The sequence below is a fragment of the Argopecten irradians genome, chromosome 11 (genome assembly GCF_041381155.1).
Source record: "Argopecten irradians isolate NY chromosome 11, Ai_NY, whole genome shotgun sequence".
In the NCBI taxonomy this organism is placed as follows: domain Eukaryota; kingdom Metazoa; phylum Mollusca; class Bivalvia; order Pectinida; family Pectinidae; genus Argopecten; species Argopecten irradians.
The window spans coordinates 32819902-32845826 of NC_091144.1; the positions used below are offsets into that span (position 1 = coordinate 32819902).

Genomic DNA, 25925 nt, shown 5'->3' on the forward strand with positions numbered 1-25925 from the left:
ATACGGTATTTGATACGGTATTTGATACGGTATTTGATACAGTATTTGATACCGTATTTGATACAGTATTTGATACGGTATTTGATACAGTATTTGATACAGTATTTGATACGGTATTTGATACGGTATTTGATACGGTATTTGATACGGTATTTGATACAGTATTTGATACGGTATTTGATACCATATTTGATACAGTATTTGACAGTCAGGCAAACACAGAGAAAGATATTGCAACATCCCATTATCATATCAAACAAGCATTCCAAAAGTTTGTACAACATCCCAGATCAGTGGACCCTCGAAAATTCAAACACATGCGTCGATCCCCAACACAAACCGTCTGCATCATTAAAATTTACCAAACGGCCAGATCCGGTTTACTGTCAATAATCACATTTGTACCCAGACATTTCCGTCTGGATTGTAAGTTTTCCCGACTACTAACGTCTAGATTATTGCAGGTCTACTGTACATGTATTGAAATCATTCACCCCTGAAATTTCATAATGGACTGGTCTAGTCTTAGATTTAGCAGAGCCTAAATGTGTCTTCAGGGGTGAATAAGTAAATAGTAGTACATGATAAATATTAAAGGCTACATCACTACTAGAAGGTTTAGCCACTTATATGTTTAATTACAAAATTAATGCTGATTTTTCCAGTTTAGCGCTTTCTAGAAGCATTTACAAATTAAACAAGAGGCCCAGAGGGCCTGCATCGCTCACCTGGTTTGTAATGCAAAGTAATGTTCTGAATAAAGGTTCATTGTTTCTTTTCTGAAGGAATTTTAATATTAACCTCTAAATCCCCTATTGGGCCCCACCCCTCCCGCCCCCAGGGGGTCAGAGCCAAAATTTATACAAGTTCTGCTCCCCTTCCCCCAAGGATGTTTGTTATGGCCAAATTTGGTCACAATCCAAACAAAACTCTAGGACAAGAAGTGATTTATAGGATTTACCTCTATTTCCCCTATTGGGCCCCACCCGTCCTGCCCTCGGGGGGCCAGAGTCAAAATTTATACGAGTTCTGTTCCCCTTCCCCCAAGGATGTTTGTTGCCAAATTTGGTTACAAACCATGCAGAACTCTATGACTAGTAGCGATTTAAAGGATTTACCTCTATTTCCCCTATTGGGCCCCGCCCCTCCTGCCCCCGAGGGGTTAGAGCCAAAATTTATACAAGTTCTGTTCCCTTCCCCAAAGGATGTTTGTGGCCAAATTTGGTTACAATTCATGTAGAGCTCTAGGACAAGTAGCGATTTAAAGGATTTACCTCTATTACCCATATTGGGCCCCGCCCCTCCTGCCCCCAGGGGAACAGAGCCAAAATTTATACAAGTTCTGTTCCCCTTCCCCCAAGGATGTTTGTGGCCAAATTTGGTTACATTCCATTCAGAACTCTATGACTAGTAGCGATTTAAAGGATTTACCTCTATTTCCCCTATTGGGCCCCGCCCCTCCTGCCCCCAGGGGGTCAGAGCCAAAATTTATACAAGTTCTGTTCCCCTTCCCCCAAGGATGTTTGTGGCCAAATTTGGTTACATTCCATTCAGAACTCTATGACTTGTAGCGATTTATAGGATTTACCTCTATTTCCCCTATTGGGCCCCGCCCCTCCTGCCCCCGGGGGGTCAGAGCCAAAATTTATACAAGTTCTGTTCCCCTTCCCCCAAGGATGTTTGTGGCCAAATTTGGTTACAATCCATGCAGAAGTCTATGACTAGTAGCGATTTAAAGGAAATGTTGATGGACGGACGGACGGACGCCGGACGCCGCGCCATGACATAAGCTCACCGGTTCTTCGGGCCAGGTGAGCTAAAAACAGATCTAAAGTTTAGCGCTTTCTAGAAGCATTTACAAATTATACATATACATAAATGAGAGATATAAGCTAAAGATGATTCAAAAGCACTAGTTCTACTGACAGAAAACAAATGAAAACGTCCACAACAAAGAACAAAAATATACCATCAATAATTTCCTGAACTAGTTGCAATTAAACATAGTGTAAGTCTTTCATAAAAAAAATAAAGTCTTCAAAAATACAATCTCTAAAAAGCTTCTATTTAGAAAATTTCAAACTTAATATTTTCTATGGCAAAAGTGGGCGATTCACATATATAATTATAGACCCAAAAATGTTTAAATAAGAAATTATAAACATCTTGGTCATGGAAATCTCAAACACAAGTTTATGTATAGCAACCTGTTCACCCCTGAAAACGCATTTAGACTATTCTAATTCAAGAGTTGGAATGGTCCAATTCATATTTAAGGGGTGAAAGAGTTAAGGAGTTATTTTTGTACACTTTGTGCAGGCAGAATATGGCACACTTCTTCATAGCTAGGGGGCGGTCCTTCATTGCCTGGATAAGGTGGTGGAAGGTCAAGGTCAGCAGATGGCTGGTCAGTCGGACGGGGTTCTTGGATCACAGGGGTCAATTCCTCCATTTGTGTCAGACCTAGGTAATGCAATATACATATAATATTAATTATGGTGCATAGGCCTTTGGCTCTATAGATATATGGACGTATCTATACATTTTATACCGTGTTCGACTCAATAAGCGCCCATATTCCTATAAGCTCCCCTCCCCTTTTTGAGGCCTCATTTCAATTGCCCGGTCATAGGACCAATCTATCAAAACTATAGGTTTGAAAAGATTTATTCTCATTAAGCACCTTTTCATTTTTTTTTTAATTTCTTATGTCGAATACAGTAATCGTAATACTAAGGCCTGTGGTTGGAGTAATATGAATATATTTTCATTATACACTTACTTTATGTCTCCCTAAATTGTCTACGTATTTGGATTTTTCATGTTGATGTAAGTAAACTATCAATGGAGGACATCTCCCTTCATTCCTGAGCCATCAGGATACTGTTTACACAGTAATGTCGGAAATCGTTTTGACATTTAACTCATTTACTTATCCCTTATAAGCCCCTATTCCATCTTAAGCCCCTTTTCCCTATAATACCCTATCCCTTATAAGCCCCTAATCCCTCTATAAGCCCTATCCCTTATAAGCCCCTATTTCCTATAAACCACCATCCCTTATAAGCCCCTATTCCCTCTATAAGCTCTATCTCTTATAAGCCCCTATTCCCTATAAGGCCTATCCCTTATAAGCCCCTTTTCCGTATAAACCACCATCTGTTATAAGCCCCTTTTCCCTATAAGCTCCATCCCTTATAAGCCCCTATCTCTTAAGTCCCTATTCCCTATAAGCTCTATCCCTAATATAAGCCCCTATTCCCTATAAACCCCATTCCCTTATTAGCCCCTTTCCCCCATTAAGCCCTATTCCTTATAAGCCTTTATTTCCTATAAGCCCCTATCCCTTATAAGCTCCTATTTCCTATAGGCCCCCATCCCTCACCTGATACCAGTGCATAAAGAGATCAATTTTCTTGCTTAAATTCTAAAGTAGACAAATAGCATGTCCACATCTACTAAAAGGTTACGTATCTTAAAACAAATCGATAAGCTTGTCACCTATCTTATCTCTATTTCATACAATTTACTTATGCAAATTGAGAATTAATAGTAAATAAATACCCAAAATTTATCTCGTCAAATGTATACAAATACCATAGTGATAGACAATTTCATTCAATTTTTAAATCCGCCAACTGAAATTTAATCTTCGCGAATTTGTTTAGACATTGAAATTTCGAAAATTCAGTAGCCACGTATCATGTTACAGTGTACTTTCAGTAAAAAGAAAACATAAATTGGGAAATACAAATCTGTCATACCGTAAGTGGGATTGCTTTCTGTTCTACTCTGACGAGGCCCTTGATGCACATTTTGATGAACAGCTAACCTTTCCCTTGTCTGTGACCTTGCCCTTGTCTGTGACCTTGACCTTCTGCGATGCATCACACAAACTACAAAAACACTGATGACAGCCACGAAGATGGTACAGAGGCAGGCAGGTAAAATCACCGACTTTAATATTGGACGTTCATCCTGTTCTACTAAACTTGTTTCTGGATCTGGATAAAAAGAAGAATTGATGAGGAAGGCCTCACACACTGATACATTATTTCATCCCTAACCCTAATCCCATTCCCACTCATTATTTCCCTCCCCACTAACTCCCAATCCCTCTCCCACTCTTTATTCCCCTCCCCACTAACTCCCATCCCCTCTCCCACTCTCTATTCCCCTCCCCACTAACTCCCATCCCCTCTCCCACTCTCTATTCCAACCCCATTTAACTTCTATCCCCTCTCCCACCGTCTATCCTCTTCCCCACTAAATTTATCCTATCTCCTCTCCTAGTCTTTACCTCCCTCCCCCCAATCTCTACTCCCATTCTCCTCTCCTACGATAAACCACTTCCTATACATCCCTCCACCAAATCCCCTCTCCTTTTCTCTATCTCCCTCCAGCAAACCCCAATTTCCCCTCCTAACTCCCACTCTCTCCACTCTCTATCCCCTTCCCCATTAACTCTCAATCCCCTCTCCCACTCTCTACTCCCCTTCCCTCACTCTCCAATCCCCTCTCCCACTATCTCTCTTCTTGCCACGTGCACTTATCTTTCCAAAGTTGAATATCTCTTTTTTTTATCTGACAATCATTAAAGGGACTATTCAGTCTAAGAGGACATTAAAATTTGTACATATATCGAAAAAAAACAGTTTTAATGGAAATTAGATCAGTCGGTTTTACTTTGATATGCCTGAAAAGCCCATGGTTGTGACATGTGTGTAGATGTTCTAACTCGCTCGCTGTCCGCCATTACACATTGTGGTCGAACTTCTTGTATGCCAAACCCTGTCCTTTGCTCGTAGAGTAATGCAACTTTTGTCTAGAACTGCTCAAATCGCTCTGACAGTAGTGTATTAACCTTATTAGGTGAATTGTCTTGCCTAAAAATCATTTTATCACCTTCTCAGTGGTTATGTTGTTCATTTGTTTAACGTGCGTGACGTTGGCTCGGATATGGGTACACCGTCCATATTGTACCTGCTTAATCGTATTGATCAACGATTTGATAATTCAACGATATTGATTAAAATACTAAACAATGACGTGGAATTTGTCAATATCTTATGTAATATTTTCATAAGAAATGTAGAACAATACATTTATGCCATATTTTGCTTCTTGGTTGTGTAAAAGAATTAGCCTGAGTAATTGTCCCTTTAAATGTGTCAGGAGACCCTTTGAAATAAATGTGTCAGGAGACCCTTTGAAATATTCCAACAAAAATAGCTCATATGAGATTATGAAAATGCAAAAATCCCTTGCCCTGAATTAAACAACTGGAATTTACATGTACATGACTTGTAAATATCAAAAGAAGAGATTCTTACCTGACAAAGAAGTTGTTGTAGTTTTAAGAAATGAGGACAACACTTCCTGGTATGGTGTTCGATCACACAATGTGTAGTACAAGCCAGAGGAGAAGTTAGATTGTACAGTGATTGTCCATAATTTTGTTCTGTAGCAGCAGTTATAATCCTTGAACTCAATAGTTATCAAAGACTTCCATTTAAGCCAATTATCCGGCAGGCACCAAAACTGTTCCAGAACTATACTACGGAATTCCTGCAAATACCATGACATAAACATCCCTCAGATTTGTAATAAATTCTGATTCAAGAAAACGTCAGATTTTGTGGAACATTATTTACGACCCGTAATACATGTAATAAGAAATAGGTAATCAATATTCTGATACCGTATATGTAAACACACTTATTTTAGAGTAAACACTGAAAACTGTTAATTATGATACGGATATAAATTAGCGTAATTCAGGGGTTCAATACCAAAAATACCCTATAACAAAATTTAATGCTGTACATAAAATAGTGCTTCGAAGACAGTGCGAAAAGTACTAAAATAAATCTAATCAATTAGACTTGTAATTCCACTCCACTACGTTACTCTATGTTACGCTCTGATACAAGATCTATCAACACCAATCGGGCCAATCAGCATGTCGTATGAAACCTTTGGTATGGTTAATTCTCTAGAAATTAGTATTAATGGCTAACAGTATGTCCCGAGATGTTCTGATTCTAGGCCAGAGGTCATACTGAGGTGACCCCAAATTGCGTGTTGTTAGATCTTGTATTGGAGCCTATCTTAGAGCAGCGTAGTGGAGCGGAATTACAAGTCTAAATTTTAATTAGATTGCGCTAAATTAAAACCAATATTAAAATGAGCATGTTCATATTACAGTATTATTATTTATTAAGTCAAATTGAGATTTTTTTTAAATTCAGTGAAAATTTGATTTTCTCTGTTTAAGTTCAAAATGTGAAACAAACAGGCTAAATGTATCTTTGTGTTTGTAGAGCTATCAGCACATCACTGTGTAAACCTACCGTATATGTCACACCATCGATTTTCAATACAATCAACATGTTACTTCTAAATGGATGAATATCCTCATCGTATTTCTCCCGTCCTATCCAAGAAAATTTCAGACATGTCTTTATCCGAGAAGAACGTCTTTCATCTTTGAAATCAAACTTGATGTAGCAAGGCGTTTGCGTGAATTGGTCGACGTATGATCCCCCTTGGAGAACTATGGTGTATCTAAATGGTCTGAAGTCTAAACATGCTCTTGTTGCACAGCTACGGGGCAATAATACTGGGGGAAAAAAGAAAAAAAAAACCACACAAATAAAAATGATGGTGCATAATGAAATTGTAAGCGCCTTATCTCAATCAATTAATGAAAAATTCAACTAGCCATTATCAATCATGATAATACATGAAAGATGCTCCACTGCCAACAGATAATAAACGATACTTATCATTTGAACAATAACTGATGTTTAATTATGTATATATATATCTATTAACACAAAAAAATAATATAAGATAATAAATTTATTTTGCTTTTGGTGCATGCATAATCAGTACTATGGTACATTGTATATAGGAAATAGTGCCACAAATTTTTTTCAGGACGCAATCACTCATTTTCGATATTTTTATCTTTGAGTAAAATTAAAAGCTTACATTTTTTCAATGAAGGTAATCAAATATAATGGTGTAAAAAAAGTAGCTTTTGTAACTATAAAGAAAATTACCCGATACTAATTTGTCTGCTCCTGTTTTTGATAGAGGAAAAATACCATTTGTCAGCAGTGGAACATCTTAAGCTACCATTACTTCCAATAGCCAGAGTTCTTTGTTTGTAACTTTGACTAAAATGAAGTATTTTTGGTTGGTTTAATTTTATTAGTTTAATGTCCTATTAACAGCCGGAGTTATTTAAAGATGCTCCATCGCCGACAGAGCATAAATGATATTCATCATTTGAACAATAATCGTGTATACATGTGTCTAATTAACACAAAAAATAATATAAAATAATTTATTTTGCCTTTGGTTCATGCGTAATCAGTGCTTCATTCCATATAGGATATAGTGTCACTGAATTTTTGCGGGATGCAATTAATTATTTTTCATATTTTTAACTTGAAGTAAAATTAGACGCTCAAACTCTTAAAAGGTGGTAATGGTATAAAGTAAGTAACTTTTGTAACTAAAGAAAAATACTAAATCGTCTGCTTCTTTTTTTGAAAGTGAAAAAATAACATTTGTCAGCGGAGGAGCATCTTTAAGGATGAGCCAGATTTATTGGGGAAGGAAAGCCGGAGCACCCTGAGAAAAACCATCGACCAGTAGCCAATACCTGAAAGTAAATGTACATTTCCCCACAGAGGTTTGATAGAGTAAAAGACTATATATTATTTAACAGAAATGATAAATGTTAATTGATAAAAAACAAACCCGAATATTGCTTACACAACGATCCTCTGTGTGTCACCCCAAAACCGAAACTGAACTAGATGTATGACAATTTGATAAATTGGAACCAGAAACATAATTATATATATATGTTTCTGTCAGAACTTAATAGAATTCAGAATGCAACATAATCGCAGTTACAATTATACTTGTAATCTACCATAGCTATAGAATTTGAAATTTTGATAAAATTTATCTTTTAATTAGCTGGTCAGCTAAAAACTTACATATAGGAAATATCTTACCGGTAAGTCAAAAAATATTTATGATTATCAAATATCAAATACTATTCAACCATATATTTGATAATACAGTTAAACCTGTCTTAGCGACCACCTCTGTATAAAGACCACCTGCCTAACAGGACCACATTTCTAGGGTCCCAAATGAGAATTTCAACATGTGTATAAAGACCCCCTTGTTATAAAGACCATGTTCCCTCTTCCAATTGGGTAGTCAGGATTGATTGTACAAAGCAATGTATAAAAAACCTGAACCCCAACCTCGGCCAAAATCCTCACCATTGTGATATGTTTCTGGTCTAATAGGTTTCCTTTCAGCCTGTGGTATGATCGCCATATGAAAACAGTTTTTACAGGTCCCAACTTGTATAGATATTTTTGTGCCATTGTTGGAGTAGGGGGTGATAACACTTCGCAGGTAGAATTTGAAAGCTACCGTTAAATTCCCGTCGGGCCAATGAAGAGATTTGCTGAACACAGTTCTACACTTGATTTCCTGTAAAATAAAAACAAAAGATCACCAAGATAATAATGAATTTCTTTTTTTTTTCTTATAATGTAAATAGTGTAAGTGTGACAAGTTGCATTCCCGCTTAATTTCCATGAATTATATGTATAATCTCCCTTTAACTCAGCCAAAGCGCGGCAGACTACTAAGTCTGGAGTCCTGGGTTTGAATCCAGCTGATGGCATACACACATTACTCTCACCTGCTTCATAGCAAATACCATATATTTTGGAAAAGTTATTATGCAAGGGAGAAAAAGACAACACACAGAATATCATAGGAAATATTTAAAAAATTGCATCTCCATCTTGGTTGTGATCCATGTAAGTGTTGATCATGAACAGGAGTAAGAATTGAAAGCAATAAGAAATCCCAGAGGGATCTTGACGCCCACCAAAGAATGATCTACCTATTTCTGACAAATGAAAGAGGGATCTAATTTTTGCTTTTCAAACTTTGGCTATCAAAATCCAAGATGTGGCCTGTAGGCCATCTTGGCAAGCGATTTTTCCCACAATGTAATATGCACAACTAGTGCCCTAGGGAAAGCTACAAATGAAATTAGAGAAAGATCCCTTCAGTACTTTCTGATGAATAGAGGTAACAAACCTCAACTATCAAAATCCAAAATGGCTGTCTGTCGGCCATCTTTTTGACCGATTGGTCCTACAGTGGGAACTAGGAGAGCCTTCATATGAAATTTGAGAAAGATCCCTGCAGCACTTTCTGAGAAATAGTGATTAAAAAAAATTTGTAACACACAGACGGACGATGGACAACGGGCGAAAGGCGATTTGAATAGCCCACCAACTGATGATAGTTGGTTAACAATTTGCCAATTAGTGACCACTCCTGTATAAAGACCACCTAATCAATCATACCACTTTCTTAAGATCACTTTTGACCAGTGCTACATGTGCAACACATTTTTTGCCTGTGTAAGCATTTTTTGTAAAAGCTATTTGACTATATAAAAACAAGAGATCTTGTCCCTTGGCCTCCAGAGGGATCTTGGCGCCCACCAAAGAATGATCTATGTCTGACAATGGAAAGAGGGATCTTTTCTCTGCTTTTCAAACTTTTGCAAACATACTACATATAAAATTTGAGACAGATCGCTTCAGTACTTTCTGAGAAATAGCAGTAACAAACTTCAACTATCAAAATCCAAGATGGCTCCTTGGCGGCCATCTTGTAAATCGATCGGTCCCAAATCGAAATATGCACAACTAGGGCCATAGAGGAACCTATATATGAAATTTGAGACAGATTCATTCAATACTTTCTGAGAAATAGTGATAACAAACTTTAACTATCAAATTCCAAGATGGCATGCCTGGCGGCCATTTTGTTGACCGATCGATCCAAAAACGCATTATGCACAACAAGAGCCCTAGGGAAACCTACATATGAAATATGAGAAAGATCCCTTCAGTACTTTGTGAGAAATAGCGATAACAAACTTTAACTATCAAATTCCAAGATGGCAGCCTGGCGGCCATTTTGTTGACCGATCGATCCAAAAACGCATTATGCACAACAAGAGCCCTAGGGAAACCTACATATGAAATATGAGAAAGATCCCTTCAGTACTTTGTGAGAAATAGCGATATTAATCTTTAACTATCAAAATCCAAGATGGCTGCCTGGTGGCCATTTTGTTGACCGATCGATCCAAAAATGCAATATGCACAACTAGGGCCCTAGGGGAACCTACATATGAAATTTGAGAAAGATCCCTTCAGTACTTTCTGAGAAATAGCGATAACAAACTTTAAGTATCAAAATCCAAGATGGCTGCCTGGCGGCCATCTTGTTAACCGATTGGTCCCAAAATGCAATATGCACAACTAGGGCCCTAGGGGAACCTACATATGAAATTTGAGAAAGATCCCTTTAGTACTTTCTGAGAAATAGCGATAACAAACTTTAAGTATTAAAATCCAAGATGGCTGCCTGGCGGCCATCTTGTTAACCGATTGGTCCCAAAATGCAATATGCACAACTAGGGCCCTAGGGGAACCTACATATGAAATTTGAGAAAGATCCCTTCAGTACTTTCTGAGAAATAGCGATAACAAACTTTAAGTATCAAAATCCAAGATGGCTGCCTGGCGGCCATCTTGTTAACCGATTGGTCCCAAAATGCAATATGCACAACTAGGGCCCTAGGGGAACCTACATATGAAATTTGAGAAAGATCTCTTTAGTACTTTCTGAGAAATAGCGATAACAAACTTTAAGTATCAAAATCCAAGATGGCTGCCTGGCGGCCATCTTGTTAACCGATTGGTCCCAAAATGCAATATGCACAACTAGGGCCCTAGGGGAACCTACATATGAAATTTGAGAAAGATCCCTTCAGTGCTTTCTGAGAAATAGCGATAACAAGAATTGTTAACGGACGGACGGACGGAAGGACGGACGGAAGGACGGACGGACCACGGACAAAAAGCGATTTGAATAAAAGCTATTTGACTATATAAAAACAAGTGTTCTTGTCCCTTGAATGGCCTCCATAGGCAAAATTAACAATACATATATATTTACAGAGATCAATCTAGCTCTGATTTACAACATACGGGTAGTTTCTCCTCCAGAAATGTATTCTCCTCTGTTCTATAATTCTCTCTAGATTTATGGGTAGTTCCCCTCTTTTCTGAAATTCCCTCTTGATTTATGGATGGTTCCCCCCATGAATGTATTCCCCTCTGTTCTAAAATTCCCTCTAGAATACAAATTCCCTTCCCCCCTTTGAAGTTAAATTATGACCATTCATGTAGCAAAATTTTTCCATATGTCATATTTTTCATCTTATTTTAAAACTCTTGATTGCCAATTTCTTCATGTTTATTATAAAACTTCAGCATATTTTAGATTAACTTAAACTATTGAGCTGATTTTTTTGTTTTGATAGAAATAACAATGAAATAGGTTATTTTACAATGCTTTTTCTTCAAAATGAATATTTTTGGGAAAAAACAACAGTGGAGTTCCCCTGAATGTCATAGAACGTTTACCCTATTTTGAAAAAGATTACCAATCTAGATTTATATTAGCGAAGAGAATTTGGGTACATACCTCTATAGGTTGAGCACTATCTCCAGAATACAGCATAAAGTTAAAGGGACAGCCATAATAAACATCCGGATTTACATCCACGTTGACATACACCTTGGATTTCTTCTCAAGGAACAAGCTCGAGATGTTGAATGACTTCCGACAGATTATACTGTCTTTCTGTTTAAATGTAGAATTGTTAATCATCTTCATCCATAATGGAGTATGTTGGAAAACAGCAATATTGACCAGGTCTTTGTTTTGCAGAGGAGTCATTATTGAAGGATCATCATAGCAGGCAATTGGAAAGATCAATTCTAACAAGTCATAACCTACAAGATGCAATAAAAATCACAGTGATTGGTCATGTAAGCAATAAACCAGAATGTTTTTTGGTTTTATATGTTTTTAAAATGTCCTATTAACAGCCTGGGTCACATATGGACGTGCCAGGTTTTGTTTGTGGAGGAAAGCCAGAATACCCGGAATAAAAACCACCGACCAGCAGTCAGTACCTTGCTACTGCCCCACATGGGATTAGAACTTGCCACCCAGAGGTGGAGGGCTTGTGGTAAAATGTCGAGACATCTTAACCACTCTGCCACCGCGGCCCCAAATAAACCCGTATCTGACTTAAATTAGACAATTACTATGATTTTATTAAACCAGTAATTACTAACTAAAATCTTAGTTATCATCAAATTTTTGATCAATTTTTTGTAGAATAAGTTAAATACATGTATCTACATGTTAAGATGCAAAATTCCTTATGACTCTCTTATTTTTGCAGAACAAGTTAATTACAAACATCTATCAGTAAGGGCAGGTATTCCACAACATAGTGAAGCCAAACTGAAAGTCAAGGGAGGTAATCTTAACAAATGTATGGGATCGTTGGTAGGTCAAGATATAAATCAAGGGGAGATAATCTTAACTATAGTTGAGAGTTGAAATGTAAATCAAGGGGAGGTAATATAAATGAATGTGGGGAGTTAATGTATATGTAAATCTTGGGGAGTTAATTCAAATTAAAGGATCGAGGATAATATAAGTCCAAACTATAGTAAAATGTGCAAATGTAAACTAAGAGAAGGAAATCCCAACTTAAGTAATATGTTGCTATTGTAATTTGTATTCCATCTTTGTATATTTCAATGTTATTTCCCTACAAGGCTCACTACCTTTCCAGAGCAAAATTTAAAGGTTTCTAAAAAACATTAATAGTACAAGAAAATATATACCGAAGGCCTAAGATCAGATTCCAATACCAAACATATGCAAGATTTCCTGAGTAACATATGATAACAGCTGAGATTCATTTCGCTATTTTGCCTTCTGGCAAAGTTATATGAAATTGCATAGATTAACTTTCCAGAGTGAACTTTGGTCATGAAATAGTATAGATTAACTTTCCTGAATGAACTTTGCCCATGAAATTGCATAGATTAATTTTCCAAAATGAACTTTGGTCATGAAATTTGCAAAAGTAAATCACACATGAAAGAAAGATGGTATACAGTTATTTAAAAGTTAATGATGGATATTTGTGTTTTGTGTCATGCTACCTACTAGCCGTCACTGTAAATTGCTTCCACGCAGTTAGAATGATAACACCAAAGAGTGTGCTCCCTTGCCAGTAAAACATCATCGTGTTTCGTCCAACATAACTCAAACTATATACATAGAAGTGTAACTGGCCGGCAGGTTTGTGTCAGTAGTCGATGGCTATCCATTATGAAATCGTTAGTATTATCTTTGTCCTCCATCTGAAATATTACAAGTGAAAGAAAAATTAAACATCCAAATATATACTGTATTCGAGCCCAAGTTGTGTGACTGCAGTGTTGAGTCATCTCAGCAAAGGGAAAAGTGTAGCTACATAACTGCACCGTCAACCATCATAGAGTACATGTACTACGTACAATAGCACTGTACTATTCTATCGAAGCATTCAACTACAATAGCACTGTGCTATTCTATCGAAGCATTCGACTCCAATAGCTCTGTGCTATTCTATTGGAACATTAAACTCCAATAACACTGTGCTATTCTATCGGAACATTTGACTTCAATAGCACTGTGCTATTCTATCGGAACATTTGGCCCTAAAGCTCTGCGCTCTTCCATCGAAGCATTAAACTCCAAATAGCACTGTACTAATCTATTGGAGCATTGGGCTTTAAAAGCACTGTGCTATTCTATCGAATATTTGACTCCAATAGCAGCGTGTTATATATATATATTCTACATGTATCAGAGCATTCAGCTCCAATAGCACTGCAATATTCTATCAAAGCATTTGACTCCAGCATGGACACTATGAAGTGTTCCTTTTTGAGTAATATATAAATGTAAAGAATAATAATGGTAGTGTGCACCAGAAACATGTTAAATTAAATTAATTTAGTTACGACGCCTTTTTAAAACCATAGGGATCTTGGCGCCCTCCAAAGAATGATCTACGTCTGACAATGGAAAGAGGATCTTTTCGCTACTTTTAAAACATTTACTACTTGGTACTTTTACTACATCTGAAATTTGAGAAAGAGCCTTTCAGTACTTTCTGAGATATATAACACTAACAAACTCCAATAATCAAAATCCAAGATGGCTACCTGTCGGTCATTACGTTGACCGATTTATAGTCCAAAATGCAATATGCACAACTAGGGCCCAAGGGGAACCTGCACATGAAATTTGAGACATCTCACTTTCTGAGAAATAGCAGTAACAAACTTCAGTTGTCAAAATCCAAGATGACGGCCTGTCGGCTATCTTTTTGACAGATCAGTCCCAAAATGCATTATGCACAACTAAGGCCCTAGGGTAACCTACATATGAAATTTGAGAAAGATCCCTTCTGCACTTTCTGAGAAATAGTGATAACAAGAATTATTAACGAACGGACGGTTGGATGAGCAGAAGGACGGACGGACAGCAGGGCTATCCCGCATCAGAAACATATAAACATAGAGCTCTATCATCGGGGCTAATCGTACAATAAAACATCAATTTTGCTTCTACGCATAGGTAAAACACTCTAATGTTCAGTGGGCAATTTGTATTGTTGGATTTTTGGCCATTAGTTGAACACTGAGCATATACATGTATCTATCACGTATGCTCCCCCAGATGTCATTTTGCTATATAAAAGAAAAGTTTCCACGAGCGTAAATAGCATAGCCCGGTTTGTACGATAAGCCCCGCTATGTATATATGTTTCTGCGCGCATATACGGGAGTGTCCCGATACTGCTGAACTGGTTGTGCATCCACCAAAATTCAAACAAGGCAGTATTCTATATTATTTTTCTGCTTAAATTAGACATACATTTACACCAGTTAATACCAATAATTTTTCAAATTATGAGTATCGTTTATGCTCTGTCTGCGGTGGAGCATCTTTAAATGATTACAACAGTATGTATCGTACAGGTTGGCCATGGGCACACACCTGATCCTGTGATCGTAAATAATCATTTGATGATTCATTAATCATGAATTAATTTCTTTCGAACATCATAGTTTATAATGAATAATGTACTCACTTTCATAATGTCTGCTTGTCAACTTGTGTTGTGTATTGAGCATATATATATATATATATAAAGTAAATGAACTGTCAACACACAGTCAGGTACTGATGAAAATGAAACCGGAAGACAAACTTTGATTTTAAACGAAGAGTCGGACATGGTAAGCCGGACGGATGTCCGGACACTTGTGCCTAATCTTCGTGTTTGATAAAATATGTTTAAACTGAAATTAAACTTTAAAATATGCAATTAGGTGACTTTAAAACATCTATTGTTATACAATGTACCTTGAGGTGTAGCTGATACAAAGTCTACGATTGATATTATATTTACTACTGTAATCAGAGATTTAGTAGAATTACATTTGTAACGGGAGGGGTGAACTCACGCGTGCACCCGCTCCGCGCACATGTTTGTACTGATCAACCCAGGTTCGAATTGAGTTAACTAACTGGAATTGATAACTAAACTGGAATCTACAACTATCAACTAGAATCAAGTATAACAAAATATAATGATGAGCCACTACCATCATCCAACTATATATACACAATCACCCATGGGCAGTTACGAGTATAACAACAACATAAATAAATTGTCAACAGCAATACAGGCATGTATATATAGAGTGCCACGTTTGATATACATCTGTAACATATAACCTAGTATATATACATTTAATTATCATAGCGAAATACAGACATTAATTATCTGAACTAAATATTATCTTAACCACTGTTATCCTATATCCATTGATGTTTAAATGTCCAGTAATGGATAATTTTCTGGAAATTATAAAACTCAGAGCAAGGTGAGAGTATTAAAACCAAAATATGGTATAAAATAGACAGATATGATACTTTCTGATAAATTCACATAAAATTTTATATTTTTTTTTTTATTTTATTTTTACACACGCGAAATGTTGATACCTGAAAATAAAAATACGGACAGTTCAGTCTATTCCACCATCTCACAGTAAGCACAGGCTTCTTAGAATTCCACAAATATCATATATGTTGAAATAAACACTTTTATTTTATTATTACTGACTGAATTTTCCTTTCAGAGGACACTAATCTTTGAACTCATCGAAACATTTATCCTCCGCGGATAGAGGCACCAACTCCCTCGAGTTCCCTCTGGCCTTGACCCTAACAAACCCCTCGGGCTGTCCATTCCTCTCCTGTAGGACTACCTCCTCGTCACGGGTTTGGTATACCAGGGGAGGGGTGATGTCATGGTCGAGCCGGTAGAGTGCTGCCGCTCTCGCCCTGGCCTGTCGGACCCTCTCCCGATAGGCGGCGGCCCTCGCACTGACCGGTGCAACGGGCATCAGCGCGTCCCCGGGCGATACATACTGGGTATTGGGGACCAGCTCACTTTTCTCAACTATATCCTTCATAGACGTCTGTGCCTCCTCCTTGGACTTCCCATGCTGCCGAGATAAATGTCGCTGCACCTGATGGGACTCTGGACTCTTGAAGCGACACAATCCACACTGGTACATGACCACTTCCGGAGAGTGTCGCTTCTTCCAGTGAAGCTTTAGGGCCTTCATGGTGGTATAGACTCTGGAGGTACAGTTGGGACCTGGACATGGCATGCCCCCCTCCCTCCACACAGGGCGGATATCCGCATCTACACTCTGCAACTCAGTGTCACTGACGTCTAGTGTAAGGTAATCCATTGTTCTGCTAACAGGCAAAATTCGAGTTTAAAATATATTACCAGAATACATGAAATGTATGTTGTAAAACAAGCTTAAAGTACAAACTTGAAGAGTTATTATTTTGAAGTTACAAATTATAACAGGTATTAAATAATGACATAATACCTTATAATAATACAGTTTATATATATTATACAGTTTAAGTCAAATTTTGAAAATTTATTATCCTAATCCTCCACTCCTCCCCCTTCTTAAAAAGAATATAATTTATTGGGGAGAAAATATTATTTTTGGTTTAATCGCTCTCCCTGCTCTGGTTTTTACAGGGGTCTTTACATGACCAGCCCCTGTGTCCTGTTGTTGAGTGTTCTGTCCATTAACAGGTGACCCACTGTCATGGTGTACTGCTGGACCTGAAACATCATCGTCGTCCAGGATTGAGTCGTCTCCCCTAGGTGTTGGGTCGCAGTCTGCTGGGGCGCTGCTGGTTTCGGGAACAGGTTCTCCAAGGTATGGCTTGGCATGATCTACATGTATAGTTACAGGACGCCGTTCTGGTGTTTTCTGTACTTCGTAAGTAAGGTCTGAAAGTTTATGCACCACTTTATATGGCCCTGACCAACCTGTACCTAATTTGTTTTGTAAACTAGGGGGATACCATCTCCAAATCAGGTCGCCTATGTTGTAACTACGTGCCTTTAATCCCTTATCATAGAAGTTTTTCTGTCGCTCAGCTGCAGATCCTAATCTAACTTTTACTGAACTAAATATCTCCCTCATTGTTGTCTGTAACCAATCTACGTACAGGTTGTGACACCCTTTATCTTCCCCTGGAGGCCCACCAACCACAATGTCTAGGGGTAGATTAGTTTCCCTCCCCAACATAACCAAATTAGGACTACAGCCAGTACTGACGTGGGGTGTAGCTCGGTATGCGGCCAATACATAGGGTAGGTGATCATCCCAATCATCGAGGTTATCATTTACGTACATTGACAGCATCTGGATCAGTGTTCTATTCAACCGCTCTACCAACCCGTCGGACTGGGGGTGAAAGGGAGTGGTCCTTGATTTTTGAATCCCCAAATAACTACAGACTAAGCTAAATAACTCGCTTTCAAACTCTGGTCCCCGATCAGTGTGGATTTGTTTTGGTGCCCCAAATCTAGCTATAAACTCTGTACACAGCTTATCTGCCACAGTCAATGCTGTGTGGTCAGCTACAGCATAGCCCTCAACCCATTTGGTAAAGTAATCACACACTACTATCACATAGCTATTCCCATTCCTAGTTTGTCTTAATCCACCAAGGATATCTATAGCTATACGATCCAGGGGCTGGGAGACTTGATCTAATGTAGAACGTAATGGAGATTTCCCTAATCCCGGACCAGGTTTACGTCTGGCACATGAAATACAAACCCTACACCATCGTCTGACATCTTCGGTAAGCCCTGGCCAGTAGAACCGGTTTTGTACCTGAGCTGTTGTTTTTTCCCTACCAAGGTGTCCCCCTAACCGATCATTATGTAGGTGTTTCATAACATTTGTACGAATGTTGGCTGGGGCAACTATCCTAAACTTATCCTGAGAAGCGCTAGGTTCCTGTACACACAATAACCCATCTCGGAAAACGAGCATATCCCACAGCTGACAATAGACTCGGACCTCGTATGGAAAGCCAGCCATCTGTTTCCTGCTTGGTTTATGTGTTAGTTGGGTTTTCAGACTCCTAACTTTATGGATATGTTCATCGTTTTCCTGCCATTCCTGTAGTTGTTTGGTTCCCCAGCTGTCAACCCAGTTACTTTCCTGTACCTGCTTAACAATACCTATATTTTCCTGCTCTACCCCCACTCCATCACACAGTCTCCTGCCTTTGTGGAGGTCCCTAACAGAGCCCTCCCCGCTATGTTTTTCTATACTGGGTGAACAATCGGGACAGTCCTTCCTCCTGCATAAACGATGAGGTATCCGAGACAAGCTGTCTGCGTTCTGATGTGCGGACCCCGGTCGATGCTGGATTTCACAATCGTACATATCTATCACAGCAAGCCATCTCGCAAGTATTCCATCTGGGTCCCTAAAGTTTTTGAGCCATATGAGGGATGCATGGTCAGTCCTCACAAGGAACTTTCTACCATAGAGATAGTGCTTAAAATGTCTCAGTAGTGTGACGACGGCCAGTAACTCTCGGTTCGTTGTGCAATAGTTCCTCTGTGAACAGTTAAGTGACTTGCTTGCATAGGCAATCACTTTTTCATCCCCATTCTGCAGCTGAGATAGGACTCCCCCTTTTCCTGTAGCGCTCGCATCACAATCTAGTATACACTTGTCACCAGGGGTTGGGTAGGCGAGTATAGGTGCTTTAGTTAGATGAGACTTGATTTTCTCGAATGCTTCCTCACATTTTGAATTCCACATGAATTTTTGATTTTTGCAGGTCAGCTTCGTCAAAGGGGAGACAATCGAGGAAAAGTCCGGAATGAAACGCCTATAATAGCCTGCGAGGCCTAGAAAACTACGGATTTCAGGGACATTTGATGGTTGTGGCCATTCTTGGACAGCTTTAATCTTTCCCGGATTACAACTTATACCATTCTCAGATACAATGTGTCCTAGATATTCAACGGAAGTTTGGAACAGACTACATTTCTTAGCTTTGAGTGATAGCTTGGCTCCCCTCAAACAATTAAAGACTTCCCTAAGATTGGTCAGTGCAGAATGAAATGAGGTTCCATAGACAATGACATCGTCTAAGTAACAAAGACAACGAGAATATTCCATATGACCAAAAACACGCGACATCATGCGAGAAAATGTCGCTGGCGCGTTACTCAAGCCAAATGGCATGACTCTAAACTGAAATAAACCCTTGTGGGTAGCAAAAGCTGTTTTTGGTTTATCTTCCTCACTCATACTGCACTGCCAATAGCCACTGGCAAGATCCAGTGTGCTAAACCATTTCGCACCATGTAATGCATCAAGGGCATCATCTATATAGGGTAGGGGATAAGCATCTTTCCTGGTGATATCATTAAGTTTCCGATAATCCACACAGAACCTGATTGACCCATCTTTCTTTGTGACTAACACAACAGGGGCTGCCCATGGACTGTTACTAGGCTCTATTATATTCCCTTTTAACATCTTCTCCAATTCTTCCTCTACTATCTTTTTCTGAGAGAGAGTTACACGTCTGGGGGGTATTTTAATTGGTCTAGCCTGCCCTGTATCTATATTGTGTTCAACAATCCCTGTTTGACTTAACATCTCCCCCGGGGCAGCGAAAATATCTTGATATTCATTTACCAAGTTTTCTACCTCACCCTGCTCTTGTTTAGTTAACTTGTCAGATGTTCTATCTACTACATTTTGTAAATGGGGAGGTAAATTGGGAGATTTGTCATGTATGTTAACACTCTCGTCAAGGACTTTATCTACTGCCTCTACTCTACCCACATAGGTATTTTCTAGGATAGTAACAGGTTGTCCAGTTAAATTTAATATGGAAAGAGGTATTGATTTGCCTTCTTCAGGGGCGACAACTGTTTTAGCTAGCAGTAATTGTTTGTTAGTGATAAATTTAACAGGTTCTACTACCCCAACTCCACCATCCAAATGGCCCTCTACTCGCCCTGGAAAACACATCTCAGAGTTTTGAGGTATAGTCACTGTTTCACATACACGAACTCTAGCACATTGTGGCTTGACATGGGAGGATACGGGTACCTTACGACCACCTAACCGTAATGTCTGAGTACCAAAACTAATCTCACCATTATGTGCTGTGAGGAAATCTATCCCTATTATGCCTGCATGCTCTATTTTTGCAATGATAGTGTTCTGTTGAACAGTGTGACCACCTATTCTAAATTCCATGATGCTAGCACCTAAAACATCAAGGTTATCCCCAGAGGCTGTTGCTAACCGTAATCTACTGTTGTTTAACACAGGTTTATTCTTCAACTCTGTAAAGACCCTATCTGATATAATGGTAACAGAAGATCCGGAATCTAGCAAAAAGCTTATTTGTTTACCTCCTACGCTAGCCTCAACATATAAACTCGGTTGTACCATGTTTAGATATACCACTGGCCCTTTCTCAACCTCAATTTCCTTCCCAAGGACTGGACCTCCGGGCCCGAGCCCAGCCCTGACTAGTTTTCCTGGATGGGGTTAGGTTTATCATCATCTCCCCCCTTCCTATTTGGGCATGTATAGGTGATATGACCCAGCTCCCCACATATGAAGCATACTTTCTTTGACATGTCAATTCTCCCTTGTTTACGGTAAGTAGGGGCCTTCGCCTGACATTGTTCCATCTTTTGTTCTAACTTAGCTATCTGCTCCATCATCCAGGACTTAAAATCATCCCCCTTTGTACTATCTACTAGGGTCTCTACTTCTTTATTGACAGCACAGACCTGGGGTGTGGGGTTTAAGTCCCATTGTGTTGGTTTTTTAGGAAGTCTACCATGTTTATTGCTAAACGCCTCAAATTCGATAGCGTTACTCACTGCTTCCTCTAAATGTTTTTAGGATGACTGAATTGAACATATCGCTTAACCTCCATACTACCAAGCCCCTCAATAAACTGCTCTATCGAGTTACTTTCTCTACTAGTTGCTGGCTCGTCAGGATAGGCCTGTGAAGCTAGGGACCTAAGAGCACTCCCATATTCCTCAAGAGTTTCGTCCCCTTGCCTACACCTGCCTCTGAATACCTGTTTATGGGCATACTCCCTACCTGGAGGTGAAAATCTTGCCTTGAGACATTTCTTAAGTTCCCCATAATCATTAAGCTGTGTTATGGTAAGTTCCCTAAGTACCTTTAGCGCAGGACCCCTTAAGCATGCACTTAAATTAAAGGCTCTATCATACTCTCCCCAGCCATTGTAGGCCGCTACGGTCTCGAAATGTACCATAAAATCCTGGAAATCAGTATCCCCTTTTCCATCAAAGGTCATAACCTTTTCTTTTTTCCCACTCAACTGTATCCTTTCTGGACCCTGGGAATACCTTGACTGAGTTTCTGCACTAGGTATAGGTCTATAGGATTGACTTGGATATGGAGGAGGGGAAGGTCCTATCCCTGCAGGGTTACTGGTAGTTTGAGGGAATAGTTCTGATTGGATATTTCCCATTAGTGCACCCCGGTCAACCCTTTGTTCCTCAACAGGTGTATCTCTGACCCCTGGATTATGTTCTACCCTCCTGTTACTTGGAAGCCTAGTGTATTGCTGGCTAGTGTGTGTAGAACCACTATATTGTAGGGGTTGCGTAAACATAGACCTACTAGTCCCTGCCTGACTATCTGTAATAGGGGTCCTTGGGGGAATAACAGGAGTACTAGTACTGGTACTGTTCTCTACTTTCCTATTTGCTTGCCCACTATACTGGGAGGAATTACTGTAACTCTGCCGAAATTCTTCCCTAGGCACCCTATTGGAAGGTGTGGTTACTCTATGCATGGCCAGAAATTCCTCAATCTTTTCCCTACGAGTAGGAGAAATACCTATCTCATCCTGACCTGGGGCAACAGTAATAGTCTCAATACCAAATTTATTCTGCCCATTAGTAGGAGAGGTGTGATGACTAGCCTGGTTAGGGGCTGGAGTACTAGTTATCCAGTGATTTATCCTGAAAATGTCTGGGGACTCCAGAGAGAAAGATACAGACTTTCCCATGCCCTTTCCTATTACCCTACCAGAGTCTAATGACTTATACATATTGTAAGTGGACTCTCCTGGTGTTTCAGGTATAACCAAATCGAATTGGGCACGCCCACCGTCACCGTGTAATACAGTCTCTGGTGTGTCATGTACCAAAACTCTAGTTTCTAGCTCCTGTCCTAGCCCGGAGTTTATTCTAACAGTTTCCTGTCTCTGTACCCTACCAGGAACCATCGACAATTCTACAGGGTAACAATCCTCCCCTAGCTCTTCCTCACGGTCTACAATTTCTATGCTGGGACTATGGGCCGGTACATAATTAGGTGGGGTTGTTGGAACTACTACGTTACCTACTCTACTCTGCTCAGAACTCTTTCTTCTAAACTTATCCTTTAGACTGTTTAGGACCCTATCCATGTTTACAGTTTATTTAATACCTTGATACAACTTCAAAATAGCCAAGATCCTGGTCCCACGCACCAATTTGTAACGGGAGGGGTGAACTCACGCGTGCACCCGCTCCGCGCACATGTTTGTACTGATCAACCCAGGTTCGAATTGAGTTATGATGTTAAGTACGGTATTGGCTATTAGAAGAATGAACAAAGGCGTTTAAATACTGATATTGACGTTTATTACATAGACATAAACAAACTGACGTTTATTACATAGACATAAACAAACAAAAGTAAACAATTACCGCAGCGGTTCGACTACACATACATATTGACATGGCACTCTACACATGACGTACACAAATACTCTTTGAGACCGTCCCCCCAACCCTCATACCGCTACATTCCTATAAACCCCCATGCATATAAAGCTTATCAACGACCACCCACCATAGTTATACCTAAATAAGAAAGGGAAAGAAATGTGACCGTCGGCTCACGAAGTCAATCGTAATAGCGGCGAACATACCTGCAAACACGGCGTGATAAATAAGTTCCGAGCACACAAATCCGAATAACCGTCCAATCAGAAGACCGAATCGAACGTACCTGACTAAATAATCTCGGACCCAAAGTACTCTCATTGGTAATACACCACTTTGTTTGTTTTTTAATTCTATAAAAGTCATTTAAAGACATGTACAAGGTTATAACGAGCAAAACGGTACCTCATTATACTGTGTATCTCAAAAACTGACCAAGTTATGAAGGTTTCACTGAGCCATGTATTTCTTGGAAATATCACTGTGCAAGTAAACTGAATAAAGCAAATGTTGACACATTTTAAACTTCAATATCTATGTATAATACATAGCTATACACTCATGTTACCTCTACTTTAAAGGATTTGATAATGATTTACAATTCCCAACAGTTTTTAAAGTAATTGGTACCACAATTCATCTAAAAATTCATGATTTATCACAAAATGAGCCTAAAATCTACATAAAATGGCCCCTTTTCACACTATTTAAAACCTGTTTTAATAAATCTAAGAAATTTTCTTGCCATAAGTGCATAGAATATATATCAAGTAAGAGTTCTGAACAAATTTGAACAGTGAAAATTCCTCAGTTTAGGCACACAAAACAGAAAACTAGAGAAAAGTCACTTCAGGCCTCAGCCTATTGACAATACCAAGGGGAGGTAATTTGGAAATGAAAATTACTATAAACAGCTACAAGTGGTGATTTTGACTGTTTTAATGATTGGAAATTGTACCAAAAGGAAAATTGTTCATGAGTTACAGGGATTAATAGAGAAATTACATGTTTTTCACCTAATGTTTACAATAACTGTTGTTATGATGTCTGACATGATGTCATCCATTCTGTGACGTCATCAACAGAGCATTGATGACGTCATAAAGCATCAATGACGTCATAATACACACCACAGTAACTAACCACCAAATACAATATTACCAACATCAGAAAATGGCCCGAAGAAAAAGCTGGCATTCTAAAAGAACGAGAAGGGAAGCGATAACCCTGATCAAGCCAAACAGAAGACGGGCCAGGGAGCTATCCATAGAGCATCCATCTCTACTACCTTGTTCAAATGATGATGTGGAAAGACAGCCAAGTCAGCCTGCAGCTACGGTGTCCAGGCCTTTCTTTGATCACATAGATGCCGTAGATACCGGTAATCAAGGTTCAACTGTGGTAGGCAAGCTTAGACCTCTGCAATATAAAGAGAATGGCTTTACACAGGGCATTGATAATATAAACAATACCAATAACAATGAAAACATAATAGTCTCTCACTACAGTCCCTATCCACACTATGCCAAGCATTTGCATCACACGCATGTGCTCAGCCCAAATTTGGTGTCCATATAGTGAAGAGATTTGGTCTCTGCCCTACAGTTAAAGGTCAGTGTGAACACTGCAAATTTGAAACTTCTTTGATTAAGATGTACACAGAAATAGTGTCGTCGGGCGGAAAGGGGCCAGCTGCGGGGGCAATAAACAAGAGTCTTGTGCTGGCTACCTTGAAATCCAAGGTGGGCCCGTCCGATGTGCATTTATTTTTGACGTGCATGAATATCAAACCAATGAGCCGGTCATACATACAGAGAACTTTTAGTAGACTTAGCACAAAAATGACCGAGCTTAACAAAGCTATTATTTGCAATAAAATTTGTTGAAATGAAAAGTGCCTAGAGTTGCTTGGTAAAAGGCCTGTTGTTGCCGTGGAAACTGATATGGCATATAACAACAGGCTCCAAGCTGGATTCGAGGCAGCCTCGGCTTCCTTTTCCCCACTTGTGGAACAGGAAACCAAATGCAAACTGACACTAGCTATGGAGACAGGAAACAAGTTATGCCTGAAACCAAGCTGTGATCACTCTGGTGCTCACTGTTCTAGGACTTATGGTGTAGACCAGACCATGTCCTCCGGTGAACGAGCGCTTACTCTGAAAAACCTGGAGAGTGTTCGAACTGCCAATATCGTCGGTGTCAAATCTCTGATGACTGACGGCAGCAGTCAGTACCCTAAATTGGTAAGAGATTATTGTAATACAACTGGTCTTAACATACAACATGAAACCTGTTTCCTTCATTTGTTGAGAAACTTGTACAAAAAGCTGAGAGCTTTAAAGCTTACCTCCATTGACCATAACTTTGATAAAGATGTGTTCATGGAGAAGCTTGCCTCATGTGTGCGCTGTCGCATTAGACTGGAACTAGCACGCATTCGACAAAGCTGTACTGGTGACCTGTTCATATCAAGATCCCAGACAGCTTTGCGAACTATTATGCCATGCTTAAGCAGGTTTACACACCAACTGCCGTGCAAACTCTGTCGTCTGTGTGGCTCATCTTCCCTCGTACAACACACGACACTTGCCATATGGTCAGCATTTGGACCTAAACAGAGAAGATGAGCTTAAAGTACAAACAGTCATAAACAACAGCCTGTCTCTCGCAACACTCAAAAAGATACCAAACCTACAAACAACAAACAAAACAGAAAGTCTGAACC

At 39.2% G+C, this 25925-nt stretch overlaps 1 protein-coding gene across 2 annotated transcripts; it reads right to left on the bottom strand.

Moving 5' to 3' along the window:
* Positions 1 to 903: 903 nt before the first annotated feature.
* Positions 904 to 25706, bottom strand: LOC138335351 (uncharacterized). 2 transcript variants are annotated; one of them, XM_069284395.1, is made up of 9 exons: positions 25548 to 25706; positions 24489 to 24619; positions 13171 to 13367; positions 11623 to 11933; positions 8313 to 8529; positions 6354 to 6622; positions 5334 to 5568; positions 3765 to 4004; positions 904 to 2463 (listed from the first exon to the last, which is right to left on the bottom strand). In XM_069284395.1, exons 3-9 carry the CDS (start codon positions 13247 to 13249, stop codon positions 2297 to 2299), a joined length of 1518 nt encoding a protein of 505 aa, XP_069140496.1. In that variant the 5' UTR covers positions 13250 to 13367; positions 24489 to 24619; positions 25548 to 25706; the 3' UTR covers positions 904 to 2296. The 2 variants fall into 2 exon arrangements, with proteins under 2 accessions (XP_069140496.1, XP_069140495.1); XM_069284394.1 differs by lacking the exons at positions 24489 to 24619; positions 25548 to 25706 and adding an exon at positions 15149 to 15277.
* Between the last annotated feature and the right edge of the window lie 219 nt (positions 25707 to 25925).

Bases quoted from the DNA above. Each gene is read 5' to 3' on its own strand.
- LOC138335351 (XM_069284395.1), bottom strand. From the start codon at position 13,249: ATGATGTTTTACTGGCAAGGGAGCACACTCTTTGGTGTTATCATTCTA. The intron at 8,530-11,622 runs GTATGTACCCAA...TTTATTTTACAG, and splicing joins ATAGTGCTCAACCTATAGAG to GAAATCAAGTGTAGAACTGT. The intron at 4,005-5,333 runs GTAAGAATCTCT...CTTTTTATCCAG, and splicing joins TACAACAACTTCTTTGTCAG to ATCCAGAAACAAGTTTAGTA.